At 43.3% G+C, this 19,846-nt stretch overlaps 1 protein-coding gene across 1 annotated transcript in view; it reads right to left on the bottom strand.

Annotated features, from left to right (window-relative positions):
• Positions 1–19,201, bottom strand: part of LOC106580054 (GDNF family receptor alpha-2) — a 73,551-nt gene extending 54,350 nt beyond the window's left edge. Inside the window, exons 1-2 of the mRNA XM_014160630.2 lie at positions 18,591–19,201; positions 16,246–16,554 (exon numbers count right to left, since the gene is read on the bottom strand). Of these exons, the coding sequence (XP_014016105.1) occupies positions 16,246–16,554; positions 18,591–18,630 (349 nt within the window). The 5' untranslated portion in view covers positions 18,631–19,201. The remainder of the gene's footprint in view (positions 1–16,245; positions 16,555–18,590) is intronic.
• Positions 19,202–19,846: the final 645 nt, after the last annotated feature.

Here is a 19,846-nt window from a genome sequence, read left to right as displayed (position 1 = left end):
AATGGCTAAAATACATGTCACTCAACAGGAGTGAAAGTTGCGCCTCCCAGCATTATTAACTGTAGAGTGACGACATTGAACTCTTCCCTTGCCAACTCCTGAGCAAAAGTCCAAGCACGGCCACACTAAGGCTGCTATAATGTCTTGTTCCTTTCCGTGAGGGGAAAAAAATCACAAGCCGTTTCCCCATCTGATAATGAGGAAACATCTCTAATAATTAAGATTTTGACCATGGAACCTGACCAGGACTCCAGACACACTCCATAGATTCCTAGACATAATACATTGCTATAAGAAAGTAAGCAACCTGTTGTAAGACATTGCAGAGGGACTGTCAACAGCCACACCACCCTACATCCTACTGATTGCTTGCCTATGAAACTAAGCAGGGCAGAGCCTGGTCAATTCTTGGATGGGAGAATAGAATATGCTGAATGTAGTGTTGGGAGGGCCATAAGACAGCACTATTCCATCTGGTAAGGGAGTGATGGGGGGGTGCCGTCATTCAAATGAGACATTAAACAGATGTCCATAATCTCTGTGGTCATTAAAGTAGCCACGGCACTTGTTGCAAGACTAAAAGGTTAACCCCAGCGTCAAAGCTAAATTCCTAATCTGGCTTCTCATACTACCTTGGTCACCTACAGTAATTATCTCCAGCTTCCAACTGACTCATTCAACCCCTCTCCATACGGATCATTCAACCCCTGCAACTCTTCTCCAGGTAGAAGATGATGTGTTCCAAGCCAAATGATGTGGTAAAATAAGGGTCAAATAAAAGTTGGTGTGTCTGGTCTTATCATTGTGCTTTTTCATACTGCTGCTTCATAATCAAAACGATTGATTGAACTACAAATCAAATTGTATTTGTCACATGCGCCAAATACAACAGGTACAGTGAAATGTTTACTTACAAGCCCTTAACCAACAATGCAGTTTTAAGAAAAGACCTAATAAAAGTAATAGATAAGAATAACAAATAATTAAAGAGCAGCAGTAAATAACAATAGCGGGGCTATATACAGGGGGTACCGGTACAGAGTCAGTGTGTGAGGGCACCAGTGTCAAGGTAATTTAGGTAATATGTACATGTAGGTACAGTTATGTTAGTGACTATGCATAGATAATAACAGAGAGTAGAAGCAGCAGCGTAGAAGGGGGGGGGGGCATTGCAAATAGTCTGGATAGCCATTTGATTAGCTGTTCAGGAGTCTTATGGCTTGGGGGTACAAGCTGTTTAGAAGCCTCTTGGACCTAGACTTGGCGCTCCGGTCGCACTTGCCGTGCAGTAGCAGAGAGAACAGTCTATGACTAGGCTGGCTGGAGTCTTTGACAATTTTTAGGGCCTTCCTCTTACACCATCTGGTATAGAGGTCCTGGATGGCAGGAAGCTTGGCCGTGGTGATGTACTGGGCCATACACACTACCCTCTGTAGTGCCTTGCGGTCGGAGGCCGAGCAGTAGCCATACCAGGCAGTGATGCAACCAGTCAGGATGCTCTTGATGGTGCACCTGTAAAGCCTTTTGAGGATCTGAGGACCCATGCCAAATATTTTCAGTCTCCTGTCGTGCCCTCTTCACGACTGTCTTGGTGTGCTTGGACCATGTTAGTTTGTTGGTGATGTGGACACCAAGGAACTTGAAGCTCTCAACCTGCTCCACTACAGCCCCATCAATGAGAATGGGATCAGGCCTACCACTGTTGTTTCATTAGCAAACTTAATGATGGTGTTGGAGTCGTGCCTGGCTGTGCAGTCATGGGTGAACAGGGAGTACAGGACGGGACTGAGCAAGCACCCCTGATGGGCCCCCATGTTGAGGATCAGCGCGCGGATGTGTTGTTATGTACCCCAACCACCTGGGGGTGGCCCGTCAGGAAGTCCAGGATCCATTTGCAGAGGGAGGTGTTTAGTCCCAGGATCCTTAGCTTAGTGATGAGCTTTGAGGGCACTATGGTGTTGAATGCTGAGCTGTAGCATTCTCACATAGGTGTTCCTTTTGTCCAGGTGTGAAAGGGCAGTGTGGAGTGCAATAGAGATTGCATCATCTGTGGATCTTTGGTATGCAAATTGGAGTGGGTCTAGGGTTTCTGGGATAATGGTGTTGATGTGAGCCATGACCAGCCTTTCAAAGCATTTCATGGCTACAGAGGTGAGTGCTATGGGTCGGTAGTCATTTAGGAGGTTACCTTAGTGTTCTTGGGCACAGAGACTATAGTGGTCTGCTTGAAACATGTTGATATTAAAGACTCAGACAGGGAGAGGTTGAAAATATCAGTGAAGACAGTTGCCAGTTGTTTAGTGCATGCTCGGAGTACACATCTTGGTATTCCGTCTGGCCCTGTGGCCTTGTGAATGTTGACCTGTTTAAAGGTCTTACTCACATCGGCTGCGGAGAGAGTGATCACGCAGTCGGCCGGAACAGCTGATGCTCTCATGCATGTTTCAGTGTTACTTGCCTCGAAGCGAGCATAGCAGTTATTTAGCTTGTCTGGTAAGCTCATGTCACTAGGAAGCTCTCGGCTGTGCTTCCGTTTGTAGTCTGTAATAGTTTGCAAGCCCTGCCACATCCGACATGCGTCAGAGCCGGTGTAGTATGATTCAATCTTAGTCCTGTATTGACGCTTTGCCTGTTTGATGATTCGTTGGAGGGCATAGAGGAATTTCTTATTAGCTTCCAGGTTAGAGTCCCACTCCTTGAAAGAGGCAGCTCTACCCTTTAGCTCAGTGCGAATGTTGCCTGTAATCCATGGCTTCTGGTTGGGGTATGTACATACAGTCACTGTGGGGATGACATCATCGATGCGCTTATTGATGAAGCCAATGACTGATGTGGTGAACTTCTCAATGCCATCAGAGGAATTCCGAAACAAATTCCAGTCTGTGCTAGCAAAACAGTCCTGTAGCTTAGCATCTGCTTCATTTGACCACTTTTTTATTGATTTAGTCCCTGGTGCTTTCTGCTTTAATTTTAACTTGTAAGTAGGAATCAGGAGGATAGAATTATGGTCAGATTTGCCAAATGGAGGGCGAGGGAGAGCTTTGTATGTGTGTGGAGTAAAGGTGGTCCAGAGTTTTTTCCCTCTGGTTGCACATTTAACATGCTGATAGAAATTTGGTAAAACGGATTTAAGTTTCCCTACATTAAAGTCCCTGGCTACTAGGAGCGCAGCCTCTGGATGAGCGTTTTCTTGTTTGCTTATGGCGGAATAGAGCTCATTCAATGCTGTCTTAGTGCCAGCCTCTGACTGTGGTGGTATGTAAACAGCTACGAAAAATACAGATGAAAACTCTCTAGGTAGATAGTGTGGTCTACAGCTTATCATGAGATGCTCTACCTCAGGCGAGCAAAACCTTGAGACTTCCTTAGATATCGTGTACCAGCTGTTGTTTACAAATATGCATAGTCCCCCGCCCCGTGTCTTACCAGATGTTGCTGTTCTATCCTGCCAATAGACTGTATAACCCGCCAGCTGTATGTTATTAAGGTCGTCGTTCAGCTACGACTCGGTTAAACATAACATATTACACTTTTTAATGTCCCGTTGGTAGGATATACGTGCTTTCAGTTGATCCCATTTATTTTCCAGCGATTGAACGTTAGCTAACAGTACGGATGACAAAGGCAGATTAGCCACTCGTCACCTGATCCTCAAAAGGCTTTTGTTTGATTATGAAGTAGTCCAGATCAGTTGCTTATTGAGTTGTGGAAACATCAGAAACAATGCTGAAACCTTTGTGTTGTGCACCCTAAGGACAAAGAAATCCCATTTCTACCACATCCCTAGCTTCCCTTCACTACTTCAGTCAGCATTGACGATCATCACAACGTGTAACATCACCACAGGCAGTTCTCTAAGAGTAGCTATTGCAGAAACCATGGGGGAGGGTTGTAGATAAGGGGCTATTATCCCTATTTCTCCCTGGCCACATTTTTTCATATCATCCTACACATCTCTGTAGTGAGAAAGCAAAGGCAGCCAGACAAACATTCTTACTTCTCTCCCTTGGCATGCCTAAGTACAACAATTGCCAATTTTTACGAGTGCTTGGAACTCTTAGGGAACCCACAGTTACCACTGAGATAGGTCCTTTTTCCCAGAGACTTCCCATAAAGTCTGTTTACCCATCCTAAATGGCCATTGTACAATAGCAAAATCTTCAAACAAAGCCAAATGCTCTAGCTTTGAAAGTGCTGTGGCCAGCCTCGGGGCCAGCTTATAGAGGATCATGGATGATGAAGCTCTATTCTTGTCCGGGGGGACTGAGTGGAAGTTTAGGGGAACAAACAATTCCATTTTCACCCAAGTGGCCAGGAAGAAACTTCCCTGCATATCATACAAGTATATTATAATTTAGCCTCATCCACATACACTGAGTATACAAAACATTAAGAACTCTTTCCATGACATAGACTGACCAGGTGAATACAGGTGAAAGCTATGATCCCTTGTTGATGTCACATATTAAATCCACATCAATCAGTGTAGATCAGTGGTCTCCAACCTTTTCTAGCATGAGAGCTACTTAAAAAAAGGAAACATGTCATGAGCTACTCATTTTTTTCTATCTTTCAAATAGGCAAATTCTGCTCTTCTCCTCTCCCCTGCAACTCGTCCCCGGGTCCTTAGTGTAAGAGAAAGTAATGTTTTCTGTCAACATATCTGGTAAAATAAAGGTTTATAAAATCTGTTTTATATTTTCCAAAATTATTTTCCTTAAAAATTACAATTGTTCATAGAGAAACAACGAAATTGGATGTTCTGAGTCCATGTCAATGGTTAAATCATATCAGAAGAAAAAAAAATGTAGGCCTGGAAGATTTTTAAAATGTAATTCCCCTTTAATTGCGCATCTAGAAATTGAGGAATGTGCCATCTAACATGCTGACCCCAACGTTCGCGTTACGTGCCCTTACGTTGCAAAATAAATGTACGCATACATGTTATTCAATCATTTCATCCAAACTGCTTGCGCGCATCAACGAGCGTCTCCGTAGCAAGGCTTTAAAATAGAACTTGGTTTTTAGGAGCACACAGTGCATTTGGAAAGTATTCAGATCCCTTGACTTTTTCCACATTTTGTTACGTTACAGCCTTAATCTAAAATGGATAAAAAATTCAATTCATCCTCATCAATCTACACACAATACCACATGATGACAAAGCAAAAACAGGTTTTTAGACATTTTTGAAAATTTATTTTAAAAAAACAACTGAAAAAAATCACATTTACACAAGTATTCAGACTCTTACTCAGTACTTTATACAAGCAACTTTGGCAAAAATTACAGCCTTGAGTTTTCTTGGGTATGATGCTACAAGCTTGGCACACCTGTATTTGGAGAGTTTCTTCCATTCTTCTCTGCAGATCCTCTCAAGCTCTGTCGGGTTGGATGGGGAGAGTCACTGCACAGCTATTTTCAGGTCTCTCCAGAGATGTTCGATCGGGTTGAAGTCTGATTCTGGCTGGGCCACTCAAGGACATTCAGAGACTTGTCCCGAAGCCACTCCTGCGTTGTCTTGGCTGTGTGCTTAGGGCCATTGTCCTGTTGGAAGGTGAACCGTCGACTCAGTCTGAGGTCCTGAGCGCTCTGGAGCAGGTTTTCATCAATAATCTCTCTGTACTTTGCTCTGTTCGTCTTTCCCTCGATCATGACGAGTCTCCCAGTCCCTGCCGCTGAAAAACATCCTCACAGCATGATGCTGCCACCAACATGCTTTATCGTAGGGATGGTGCCAGGTTTCCTCCAGATGTGATGCTTGGCATTCAGGCCAAAGAGAATCTTGTTTCTCATACTCCAAGCGGGCTGTCATGTGCCTTTTACTGAGGAGTGGCTTCAGTCTGGCCACTCTACCATAAAGGCAGAAATGGTTGTCCTTCTGGAAGATTCTCCCATCTACACAGAGGAACTCTGGAGCTCTGTCAGAGTGACCATCGGGTTCTTGGTCACCTCCCTGACCAAGTCCTTTCTCCCCCGATTTCTCAGTTTGGCCGGGCGGCCAGCTCTAGGAAGAGTCTTGGTGGTTCCAACCATCTTCCATTTAAGAATGATGGAGGACACAGTGTTCTTGGGGACCTTCAATGCTGCAGAAATGTTTTGGTACCCTTCCCCAGATCTGTGCCTCGACACAATCCGGACAGTTCCTTCGACCTCATGGCTTGGTTTTTGCTCTTATATGTACTGTCAACTGTGGGACCTTATATAGACAGGTGTGTGCCTTTCCAAATCATGTGAAAAATCTATTAAATTTACCACAGGTGGACTCCAATCAAGTTATAGAAACATTTCAAGGATAATCAATGGAAACAGGATGCACCTGAGCTCAATTTCAAATCTCATAGCAAAGGGTCTGAATACTTATGTAAATATGGTATTTCTGTTTGTATTTCTAATAATTTAGCAAAAATGTAAAAACAACGGTTTTGCCTTGTCATTATGGGCTATTGTGTGTAGATTGATGAGCAACATTTGTTATTGTCACGACTTCCACTGAAGTCGGTTCCTCTCCTTGTTCGGGCGGCGTTCGGCGGTCGGTGTCACCGGTCTTCTAGCCATCGTCGATCCACTTTTCATTTTCCATTTGTTTTGTCTTGTTTTCCTACACACCTGGTTCTCATTTCCCCCATTAAGTGTTGTGTATTTAACCCTCTGTTCCCCCCATGTCTTTGTGCGGAATTGTTTGTTGTAAGTGCTTGTGCACATGTTTACTGGTGGGCGTCGGGTTTTGTACCCATGTTGGTTATTTCTTCAGGTAAAATAACAACCCGATGTTTATATCCCAGTTCATTGTGATATTTCAACATGCGTGTCCTGATCACATCTGGTGTGGATGGACAAAATCAACGGACGCACGTGCGTGCCCGGTCTAGTCAGCATGTAATGGGCCAGTCTAGTGATGGTTCTGTAGGCCTACTGCTGCTCATTTCATGGCAAATTTAGCAAATAACAAATAGTAGATACAAATTATATACTTACTCATGATATACTTCTGCCAGGTAAGCCTACTTTGCAGTTAACATTTAATTGAGTATTTCTGTCAACCCACGAGATGGTAACCACATCAACTGGCTACACACAGAGTGATAAACAAACAATCGCACGCATCACAGACAGACAGGGGCAATATTGCTAGAAATTAATTGGCAGATATTGTGTTAGGTTTGGCTTATTAAGTCAATAGTGGCTAACCAAATTTGAGATAATGTCAATGTTGTGGTGTCTGATACTTGTGAGATTGGTTTATGACAGTTTGCAGTGGAACACGTGAAAATTGCATGTACTTTCAGAATTGTTTGGCGAGCTACTCATAGGTGGGCTCTGAGTTACTGGTAGCACGCGATCTACCTGTTGCAGACCCCTGTTGTAGATGAAGGGGAGGAGACAGGTTAAAGAAGGATTTTAAACCTTGAGACAATTGAGACATGGATTGTGTATGTGTGCCATTCAGAGGGTGAATGGGCAAACAAAAGATTGAAGTGCCTTTGAACAAAGTATGGTAGTAGGTGCCAGGTGCACCGGTTTGTGTCAAGGACTGCAACACTGCTGGGGTTTTCATGCTCAACAGTTTCCTGTTTGTCTCAAGAATGATCCACCAGAGCCTCCCGGGTGGCGCAGTGGTCTAAGGCCACCAGAGATTCTGGGTTCGAGCCCAGGCTCTGTCACAGCCGGCTGAGACCGGGAGGCCCATGGGGCGGCGCACAATTGGCTCAGCGTCGTCCGGGTTAGGCCGGCAGGGATATCCTTGTCTCATCGCGCACTAGCGACTCCTGTGGCGGGCCAGGCGCAGGGCACGCTGACCAGGTCGCTAGGTGTACGGTGTTTCCTCCGACACATTGGTGCGGCTGGCTTCCGGGTTGGATGGGCATTGTGTCAAGAAGCAGTGCGCTTGGTTGGGTTGTGTTTCGGAGGACGCATGGCTCTCGACCTTCGCCTCTCCTGAGTCTGTACGGGAGTTACAGCGATGAGACAAGACTGTAACTACCAATTGGATACCACGAAATTGGGGAGAAAAAAGGGGGTTAAAAAATACAATTTTTTAAATTAAATGTTAAATATTAAAAAAGAATGGTCTACCACTTAAAGGACATCCAGCCAACTTGACACAACTGTGTGAAGCATTAGAGTCAACATGGGCCAGCATCCCCGTGTCCATGCCCTGACAAATTGGGTCTGTTCTGAGAGGGGATGCAACTCAATATTAGGACGGTGTTCCTAATGCCTAATGTTTGCTATTCTCAGTGTATAATAACAATTCATTTGATTGTAAGTCAAAGAAGTAATCATTCATTAATAACATTGTCAAACATAAAATGATAGCATGAATGAAGGTAGTGAATGGATTTTGAAAGTGTTTTCTAATGTCATCACATGCCATGCAAAATTAGAACTGCACAAATACAGCATCGTTCTCTCGCTTGGGGTTTGACAGATTCATATTCACAGCAGGGGGCCATGGCACTCTGTTCTTCAACAACTGTGCTATGTGACAGTCACCCAACCAATAATGTATTCCTCAGGTAATACAAAACATTATTCCCAGCTGTTTAGTGTATGATGGTTTGCCGGAGGGCAACAACTTATCGTGGTAATTAAGACTCAGTTTGACTTCATTTGCTCTGTTAGTGTTGTGCATGGCCAGAGTGAAACATACAATCATGAGTCCCTTGTAGGAGGATATTGCTCTTAACCCTATCAGTCCCAAGATCCCAGCAAAGATCGGCTTTTCATTTATCTGACTTTCACTTATCTGCATGTCCAGCCCTTATATTTAGCCTCACAACAAAGTGTTTGACCATTTTATTTTCAGGACAACCAGGGCCACAAGTAGAAAACAAAACAATTTGACATAAACAGTTGCATTCATGAGTTTTATTGACAAAAATGAGTTCTGCCAAAACAAAAATCTGATAAAAATGAATTTATATGAATGCTGTAAGTTCAGAAATTCTTTGCTCCGTGAGAAATGAATATCCAACTAGTCAGCGACAACTGCATGGAGTTTGTGACAGGAAATATGTGAGCTTATTACAGTATTATAGACACTATGTCCTGAGATTTCCGATGATCTTCTATGTAGAAGAACCTTTTACCTTCTAACAGTTCTTGTGTAGCTTGTGGGCGTCATAGAGCAAAATTTGTACGTGCTCGTGAGAGTTTCAGCTTTTTATAGATAGCTTTTAATAGTTTGCAGCGCAAATCATTCAGACTCCACAGACGTTGTTGTAAAAATTCCCGACCCCAGGCCCCATCGGGATATCATAACCACCAATGGTACAACCCAGAAATCTGTAGCTTAAACACCACATTTTAAAAAAAGGGGTTAGAAGGTCGAAACATGCTGGCGTTACGGTGGGACTCATTGGGTTAAGTTGATTCAGTGGATGACTGCTTAAGAGTTTTAAGCTGTAGAGAATCTAAAATCCATCCCATATTCATTATCAATAGGAGTACATTCCTGAGGTGATGGAAGTGTCCTATGGATTTTTCCGGTCTTGGCAAACAGCTTATAGCTTGAAGCAAAGTACATTTTAATAGCTGTCATTCACCTTATTTGTTTAAAGCTGACCTGGTATATTTGCATAAATGAAGAATATTGATTACATATTTCTCAGTGGTTGAAGACCATCTGTGTAGAAGAAAATGGCAACGGCTCTGATAGCTAGTCCATTCGCATGATTCCAATGATCCGCATTCAATCATCCATAAACCTTTATGGCGGGACAAATCCAAATCCCCACTTGCCCGTATTCAGAAGGCAAAATAGTCTGTCTCTTCCTGCCAGGGTAAGAGGGGCGAATTTCCCAACTATAGCAGCCACTCTGGGTGTCATTTCAGTCATATTGAAATCTGCTCGATAGATCTTCAGTTACAGTAAAGGAATCATTAGAGGGATTTGCAAGGACATAGAATGCCGTCCCTGTCATCATATTTCATTGATCCTTTTCACAGGTTTTTGGGGGGGCCTGAAAATCTCTATTGATTTGTTCCAGAAAAATATTGACAGGTCTCTTCCTCTGATGATGAAGCACCCACCTAGCGAGCGTGGCGAGATGTGTAAAAACAGAGGACACATTCAGCATGCAGAAGCAAACTCCCGTTGCCTCACTGGAGAAATGTGCACCTTATGACAGTGAATGGCTAAGGTAATGGCTGGTGACTGCTACCATTGCTCATGGTAATGATGGTTTCACTGAGGAATACTGTGTACCTCTGTAACCTTATGTGTTTCTCCCTTGACTCCGCTTGGGTCCTAGGAATAACATACTCAAGCTGGCATAGGGTTCCTATTTCCCCTCTCTAAATTAGCTGTGTAGTGATATTAGCATGGAATACTGACAGATTCTGCTCCTGACCTTTGGAATACTAGCGGGAAAATCATTTTTTTTAAGTGCTTACTTCGTTATTTCATGTAAGATTTCACAATGGCCTGAGACAGACTCACGTATGCTCCCTGCTGTAGAAATATATTCTACTAATTAAACTGCAAGGAAACCGCCCACGTAAAGGCCTTCAATTCTCTTAGCTATCTGCTCAATTCACTTTCATTTGAAAGAACAAAATGGTGATATGTGAAGAATGGGACTTCTTAACTGACTGGCCGGAACTGCCTCAAACCCTTGTGCTCTCTCCATGAGGCTTAATCGAAAGAGAAATGCAGCTACCTTTATGTTATTAAAGAGTATGCTTCCCACGTAGTAATTACGCCTTTTATAGATTCAGACTCCAAATCCCTGTTGTCCGGCAGTGAGAAGGACCTATTCAAAAGGCCAACCATTATCTGTCACTGACACATTGCATTCAGCTGGCATTTCTTTTAAAACCTCAATTAACAGTTCACATGTACAATATTAACGAGTGCCAAAGACGGAGCGCAAGTAGCCCAATGAATGCTGGTCCTTTTCACAGCAGCAACGCCCTCCAGTTTGTTGCCCAAACTACCACATGCACAGTGTAACAAAGTCTAAGCAGTCACTAATCTTGGAATACAGCAAAATAGCCTTCTTTATCACACAAATAAGGGAAAATTCAGTAAACAGAAATGTAAAGACTGCTAATGTGTGAGATTTGTGGTTGTCATTGCACTAGGAGTGTAAGCCCTAACCCCTGCACTATGCTCAGAGCATTTCATGAATATAAATATTGGAAATCCACGAATCAAAAGAATAGAAGACGAAGATTATAAAAGGACAATCAATTTATAGGAAACTTGCAGATGGTGTGCCTTTGCTCATTTTATCTTTGTTAATGTTCTAACATTCGCCCCTCTTAATGTCTAGGCAGGTAGCCTAGCGGTTAAGATTATTGAGCTAATAACCGAAAGGTAGCTGGTTTGAATCCCCGAGCCGACTAGGTGAAAAATGTGCTGATGTGCCCTTGAGCAAGGCACTTAACCCTAATTGCTCCTGTAAGTCGCTCTGGATAACAGCGTCTGCTAAATGACTCAAATGTAATTTAGCAGACGCTACCTACAATTCATTAACACTACCTACAATTATTTATGCAAAATGCAGAGAATGCAACATTTTTGCTGCAATTTAGCACACACAAACCTTTAATAAATATGCCCCAAAATTCCCTAAAAGACTTGCTATTTTAGTCAATAGCAACACAGGCTGGCTCTTAGGAATTATCTACATAGCCCGTAGACATTCCCGTATCTGCTGAGAAAACATTTCAAGCTGGTGCTCTTCCTACAATATCCTAACTTTTTCTGGGTTTTGTCCACAACCATTTTTTAAGTGGCTTGCAGCGTTTTTGAGGGTCTGTGGGGAATCGGCCCTCGTGTTTGTTTCGAGAGAACAATGTTATATAGTGATTGTTTCCAGTTAACAAAAGCCTGGTTGACTGCACAATGGATCATGATTAGATTAAAGCTGCACTGTAAGAGCCCTGTCCTCCATTAAAGCCTGTTTCATCTCCCTGGACAGTGCCAAAATGGGACAGTTGCATTGTTCGGTCAAGTATCCTCAGTGAAAGACACAGGGGAGGTCTGTATTTGTCAAAACAGCTTACTGTATGTAGCCTACTGTAAGTCCAATTGTAACTCTGTTCAGATAGGCCTGCTTTAGTGTCCAAACATTTCACTTGAACCCTCTATCCTAGAGCATAGGCATAGAGACTGACATACCTTGACTGGTGCCATAGGAAGTTAGCTCCTGGTAAAAGTGACTTAGCCACAGTTGAATAGCATATGGTGTGTCAAAGATTTTGACTACATTAGATCTTATGATCTGATTTGACATCAGCTGCGGTGATGTCTTGAAACATTCATCATGCCACGCTTATGACAATGTGAAGTAGGCTTTTGAAGGACTAAGGTCTAAGTGAAATATTACCTCCTGGATTGTGCAAGTGGCTGGCTCCAGGCCATTGAACGGTGGGTTTATAACCTAATAATATGATAATATGGAACACTTTAGGTGAAAACCAATAGCGCATCCCTAACAGGTCTTGCTGCTGTAATTGCATTATTGCTCCATTATTTCACAGAGAATGGAAAGCATATATTTTTCATCAGGGGTATCAATATACAGTGCATTTGGAAGGTATTCAGACCCCTTGACTTTTTACACATTTTGTTATGTTACAGTATTATTCTAAAATGTATTACATATTTTTTTCCGCTCATCAAACTACACACAATACCACATAATAACAAAGCAAAAACTGTTTTTTAGAAATGTTTGAAAATGTATTAAAAACTAAAAACGGAAATATGATATTTACATAAGTATTCAGACCCTTTACTCAGTACTTTGTTGTAGCACCTTTGGCAGTGATTACAGCCTCGAGCCTTCTTGGGTATGACGCAACAAGCTTGGCACACCTGTATTTGGGGAGTTTCTCCCATTATTCTCTGTAGATCCTCTCAAGCTCTGTCAGGCTGGATGAGGAGCATCACTGCAGAGCTATTTTCAGGTTTCTCCAGAGATGTTAGATTGGGTTCAAGTCCGGACTCTGGCTGGGAAACTCAAGGACTTTCAGAGACTTGTCCCAAAGCCACTCCTGCTTTGTCTTGGGTGTGTCCTTAGGGGCATTGTCCTGTTGGAAGGTGAACCTTCGCCCTAGTCTGAGGTCCTGAGTGCTCTGGAGCACGTTTTCATCATGGATCTCTCTATACTTTGCTCCATTCATCTTTCCCTTAATCCTGACTAGTTTCCCAGTCCCAGCCACTGAAAAACACCCCCACAGCATGATGCTGCCACCACCATGCTTCAACGTAGGGATGGTGCCAAATTCTTACAGATGTGATGCTTGGCATTCAGGTCACAGAGTTCAATCTTGGCTTCATCAGACCAGAGAATCTTGTTTCTCATGGTCTGAGAGTCCTTTAGGTGCCTTTTGGCTAACTCAAATTGGGCTGCCATGTGCCTTTTACTGAGGAGTGGCTTCCATCTGGCCACTCTACCATAAAGGCCTGATTGGTGGAGTGCTGCAGAGATGATTGTCCTTCTAGAAGGTTCTCCCATCTCCACAGAGGAACTCTGGAGCTCTGTCAGAGTGACCATCGATTGCTCAGTTTGACCGGGCGGCCAGCTCTAGGAAGAGTCTTGGTGGTTCCAAACTTCTTCCATTTAAGAATGATGGAGGCCACTGTGTTCTTGGGGACCTTCAATGCTGCAGAAATGTTTTGGTACCGTTCCCCAGATCTGTGACTCGACATAATCCTGTTTCGGGGCTCTACGGACAATTCCTTCGACCACATGGCTTGGTTTTTGCTCTGACATGCACTGCCAATTGTGGGACATTATATAGACAGGTGTGGGCATTTCCAAATCATGTCCAATCAATTGAATTTCCCAAAGGTGGACTCCAATCAGCTCAAGGATGATCAATGGAAACAGAATGCACCTGAGCTCAATTTTGAGTCTAATAGCAAAGGGTCTGAATACTCATAGCAAAGGGCTGAAATGCAAACACTTCTAAAAACCTGTTTTTTCGCTTTGTCATTATGGGGTATTTGCGTAGATTGATGAGGGAAACAATTCATTTAATCAATTTTAGAATAAGACTGTAACCTAACAAAATATGGAAAAAGTGAAGGGGTCTGAATACTTTGCGAATACACTCTAGCCTGTAGCAGGTGCAGCATACAATCCATGAGACTTTCCTTATTCTCTGCATTTTTTTTAAAGAGACCTAGATGATCATGTAGCCACTGTATCTAATTAGATCTATTTGTTGATTACGTGTTTGTTCACGAACAATTTTTTTTTTTTTAATCAATGACATATACAATTCATAATAGCAGAGTTATTCTGTCTGCATATGTTTATCATCTATATATTCTGTGTTTTGATTCAGTTTACTGCTGCAACACCATTTCACCAAATCAAATTCCGTTTCTAATTCTTATCTATGCACATGCTGTCACGCCCACCATAGAGAGCCCTTGGTTCTCTCTGGTGTTGTAGGTCAGGGCGTGACTAGGGGATGTTCATGTCATGTTATTTCTATGTTGGTGAGTTGTATGGTTCCCAATTAGAGGCAGCTGGTAATTGTTGCCTCTAATTGGGGATCATATTCAGGAAGCCCTTTCTCCCACCTGATTTGTGGGATATTGTTTGTGTTAGTGTTTTGTGCACTACGGCTTTCACGTTTGTAGTAGTTTGTTTATTGTTTTGTTTAAGTTTCACAGTAATAAAAGATGTGGAACTCAAATCACGCTGCGCCTCGGTCCGACATTTTCTATGAGCGTGACAGAATATCCCACCAAACAAGGAACAAAGGAGCGTGCAATGGAGGGAAAAGTGAGTTGGACCTGGGAAGAGATCATGGGAGGACACGAGACCCTTCCTTGGCGGGAGTCGCAGAGGACTCAGGAAGGACAGCGACAACGCCGGGGACGGCCACAGAAATCCCAATATTTTTTTTTGGGGGGGGGGGGCACGAGGGGTGGTCGGCCGAGCCAAGGAGCGGGCCAGAGCCCGCCTGGGAGTCGATGGAGCAGTGTGAGGAGGGATATCAGAGAATGACTTTGGCAAGGAGTATGCTGCAGCGCAGGCGTGCTGAAGAGCGTGACACCAGTCCGGTGCCATCTGTGCCAGCTTCCCGCACTTGCCCTGAAGAGCCAGAGACCATCAGGGAGGCGATGGAGAAGTTGGGAGAGAGAGAGAGGAGAGAGATGTTGGTTAAGTGTGTTCTGCTCAACATTCGACCTGAAGAGCCTGTCACCAGTCCGGTGCCACCTGTGCCGGCTCCACACACCAAGCCTCCAGTGCGCCTCCCCAGTCCGGTACGTCCTGTGCCAGCTCCTCGCACTCACCTTGGAGTGCGTGTCAACAGTCCGGTGCCACCTGTACCGGCTCCACGCACTAGGCCTCCAGTGCGCCTCTCCAGCCCGGAGCGTCCTGTGCCGGCTCCACGCACTCGACCTGAGGAGCGTGTCATCAGTCCGGTGCAACCTGCGCCGATGCCCAGTCCAGGCATGGTGTCCAGTCCCGCTCCCTGGCAGGAGCCTTCCTCTGCGCCGGTGCCCAGTCCAGGCACGGCGGCCAACCCAGCTCCATGGCCGGAGCCTTCCTCTGCGCCGGTGCCCAGTCCAGGCACGGCGTCCAACCCAGCTCCATGGCCTGAGCCCTCCTCTGCGCCGTTGCCCTGTCCAGGCACGGCATTCAGTACCGCTCCAAGGCCGGAGCCTTCCTCTGCGCCGATGCCCAGTCCAGGCGCGGCGTTCAGCCCGGTGCCATGGCCGGATCCGGGGTCTGGGCGGGGGCGTTGACCCGCACCGGAGCCGCCACCGACACTAGTCACCCCCCCTACCCTCCCCATTTGGTTTCAGGTTTTGTGGCCGTAGTCCGCACCTTTAGGGGGGGGGGTACTGTCACGCCCTGACCATAGAGAGCCCTTGGTTCTCTATGGTGTTGTAGGTCAGGGCGTGACTAGGGGGTGGTCTAGTCTTTTCATTTCTATGTTGGTGCTCTTGGTATGGTTCCCAATTAGAGGCAGCTGATGTTCGTTGTCTCTAATTGGGGATCATACTTAAGGTGTCATTGTTCCCACCTGCTTTGTGGGATATTGTTTTGTGTTAGTGTGTTGAGCACTACGACTTCACGTTCGTTGTATGTTTGTTGTTTTCTTAGTTTCACTTTAAATAAATATGTGGAACTCAAATCACGCTGCGCCTTGGTCCAACCTTTTCTACGAGCGTGACACATACATGCAGATCTCATTATGCAAGTATCTATGTATATGGTACAAGACAATTTTTTAAAACAATTTATTAATTGATTTCAGTCTCACCTTCGGTCAGGCCCATGTGGATGCTCCAATAGCTCTGCAGACACTGAAGCTCTTTCTTCATGCCCCTTTTACATCGACAGTCATACAGCGGGCTGACCAGCAGCACCTCCAGGGCAGCCTGGCACTCCCTGTTGGCCAGCATGGTGTCCCTCTCTCTGCCCACCAGGCACTGACGCATCACCCGGTAGCGGGAGCTGCACTGGGGGTTCTGGTTGCATATGTCACTGGCCCTCACGCAATCCAACCAGCCATGGGCACCCATCCCAACCAGGGCCGACGAGGAAACACCCCAGGAGGACACAACCCCGTCTGAGGGAGGGAACAGGAGGCTGTTTCATTGGTCTGACATATGGAGTTACACAAGCATGGGAATATTTTATGGATTTACCGTGTCGCTGGTGCTGTATGAAACCTCTCCTTGAGTACCTCCAGGCGTTCCATGTGTTTGATATATTCCACAATTAGCACATCTGACAAAATTGACTCAAGAGTGCTAGTACTGGAATACATGAAATAAGTGGAATAGCTGTGGGGTACTAATTGAGGTTTAGGAAACACTGGTGTAAGGGATTTCTGATCACTGGACATTTTGTTTACGAATGTGAAACATGCAGAGAATACATACACATACGGTATAAGGAAATGCAGTTAAATAACCGTGTAATCACCCAGCGGACAAAAGTGGTTGCAATGACGCCATTCTGATGGTTTTCTGATGCAATGTTTGGGTTGAAATATTTTTATATGGTTTTCTGACCAGATATGGCATATTATATTTCATGTCTCAATGTTGTCATGAAAAATACATCTTTGGTCGTAATGTATTAGCTACAAAAACAAACAAAAAATCAACCAGTAAATGACATCATTATGACATCCCGTGCCAAATGTTGTCCATTAGGAACTATATATTGGTCCTAAACCGTCTTGAGAATGTAATAATATTGCTCTTCTTTCAAGAGCAGAATCTGATAGACCTATTATAAATGCAGGCTACTGTGCAATTGGAAACTCAAACTCCTTACAATGCTGCAATCTCAGAGGCAGAATTTGGCATGGGACATAATAATCACATATTCTGGTTGTAAACTACATTTCTGGCTGTACATACGTTAGATTACCAGATTACAACAGCATCAAGGAGTCTGAGGACAGACTTCATATTTTGGTTGTTATCTGGTCAGATAACCAGATTCGAATCAGTTACATGTGTTTTGTCTGGTCACTAAAGAGATGTATTAAAAATGTCATTTTGAAATCAGTATAAAACCCGAACATGACGTCATTGCAACCGGTTTTGCCAACTGGGATGAAACAGGTGCAAGATTTTCTTTGACAAATAGACCCAGGAAAATATATGATAGTTGTTTGACAAGTCATTTGTTGTTTGACATGTTCATCTGTATGTATGCTATGATTAGCACACACGCATTTGATGCATCAACTAGTTATATGATATATTTCAGTCTATTATCTGTTATGCTTCATGGGCTGCGTTTACACAGGCAGCCCAATTCTGATATTTTGCCCATTTATTAGCAAGATATCTGATCTGATTGGTCACGACCAATAATTTGGCAAAATATCAGAATTGGGCTGCCTGTGTGTGGTCATTGATCCCAATGCACTTACCTTCAGAATATTAAAGTGTTCCATATTGTTGTTGTGTATGGCAGTCAAATCAATAACAAACATAGACAGAGGCTTATCTCTTGAATGGCATAGACAAGGAAAGACACAAACATTGACTCCTATTTAGATGGAAAGACTGACATGAGAGATACCTTCAGGTAAACCTGCAAACTGCTAAGGGAGATATTGCTATAGACTTTGCAATTGGTTTAAAGTACAGGGAGTATGCAGTACAACTAAATTATGCATATAACCACTATCAGTAAGTCATTAATTGAGCATCTTCTACCAACAAGACAGATCATCAACATCATCATCATCATGTTTAGGCTATGCATTAACTTTATGTGAGTTATTTCACTATCTCAACCTTAATAAAATAGGCAGAGGAGATGAGAAAAGACAATACATATCTGCACTAACAACAAGTTGGGAGTATAGGTCAAATGTTGCACCTAATAAGTTCAAACGTGCACTCTATGGGTAATTAAGGAAACAATTGAAATGTAATACATTTAATGATCCGATAGTGAAATTTAAGATTGATTTCACAATAAGTAGGCTATAGGCGAAACAACCTCAAATTAAAGAGTCCTAATGAATGTAGAATATTCACAACAATTACAAAACTATCTCCATGCATGTCGTGCAATTGAATAAATTGTTTTGTCTGCATTTAAAACTTAAGAACCATCAGAATATAAATGTCTCACCTAATAGAAAAAAAACGGGGTAGAAATAAATCCACATCATAAAGAATTGGTAGCCTAATTAGATTCAAGGTCAAGAAGCTGTCAAAGTGAGGATCTGATTTAATTTCTTCCTTTTGTAAACGTGTTGTAATTCCCTTTCCAAATAGTTGATTCCGTCGTAACTACAACTGGGAGAATTTAAATATTCGCGCAAAAAAAATACAATTTAGGCTACCGAACGCGCCTTCACAATTTCCACTCTCATTAATCCAGATTCCAAATTCGGAAATACACAAAAATGACAATCTCAAAATCCTCTTGGTAAAGGAATTAAATCCCAGTCTGTGAGCAGTTATTTCATAGGTCGTAGACTATATATACACCTTACATATCGAATGAACTGTGGCATCTCTCTGCATCAAAAGCTCTGATGATCCAGTTCGCAGCTCCCACACTTGAAACGATATGCCCCCAAAAAATATTTGGCAACGATAATGATGTCAGATAACTTTTTACAATGACATTTCTCTGGAGGAATACGGAAACTACAATTACTGTAGCCTACGAATGAGGGACATTGCCGAGTGAAGACTTGACTCTCCAAAAGCCGCGCGCCTTTGACTTTCTGAGTATCTGCGCTTCTTTTTGAGTGTTCTGGCATCACAGGAGTTAATTTCACGAGCTTCGGGAAACCAGCAGAGGGCGATGCTGACTCACTCATTTACTGGAAAAACTATGAAGAACGCTATTTATGCAAGAATATGGCTTCTGTCAAATGATTATGAGAGGAGTCCATCTTCTGGTTGACTGCTCGATTACTGGCCTAAGGCAATTATCTTCAGTGATTGTGACATTTCGGAATTGGCTGTATCATGTATGTCATCAAATTAATTGTTGTTTTAATGCTTCCACAATCACCTCATTCACCATAAAACGAACATCCTCTTTAAAAAGTCAAGACAGGACATTTGTCTGTTCCTGCACATCACAAAATGTGTTATACATGTTATTTATTTGTCAGGTATATTCATGAATTCACAAACCCTACTTTTACCATGTCAATGCCAGTTCATAACATGTAGGCCTACATGTCTAAAAGAGTTATCAAATGCAGACCTATCAGATGGCAGAGATAACAACAACAGGCTAATTCATTTCCACTATATCCCATCATTACACTTCATGGGACGTTATATTCATGGTCTCAAACCAGGAAGTAAATGTTGAGGCACAAAACCTACATTTTTCAAAATGTCTTTCCCATTTACAAAAATGAC

The sequence above is a fragment of the Salmo salar genome, chromosome ssa20 (assembly GCF_905237065.1).
Source record: "Salmo salar chromosome ssa20, Ssal_v3.1, whole genome shotgun sequence".
Lineage (NCBI taxonomy): Eukaryota > Metazoa > Chordata > Actinopteri > Salmoniformes > Salmonidae > Salmo > Salmo salar.
Note: the sequence above shows the minus strand (reverse complement) of the source record. Positions and strands in the feature narration are given on the sequence as shown.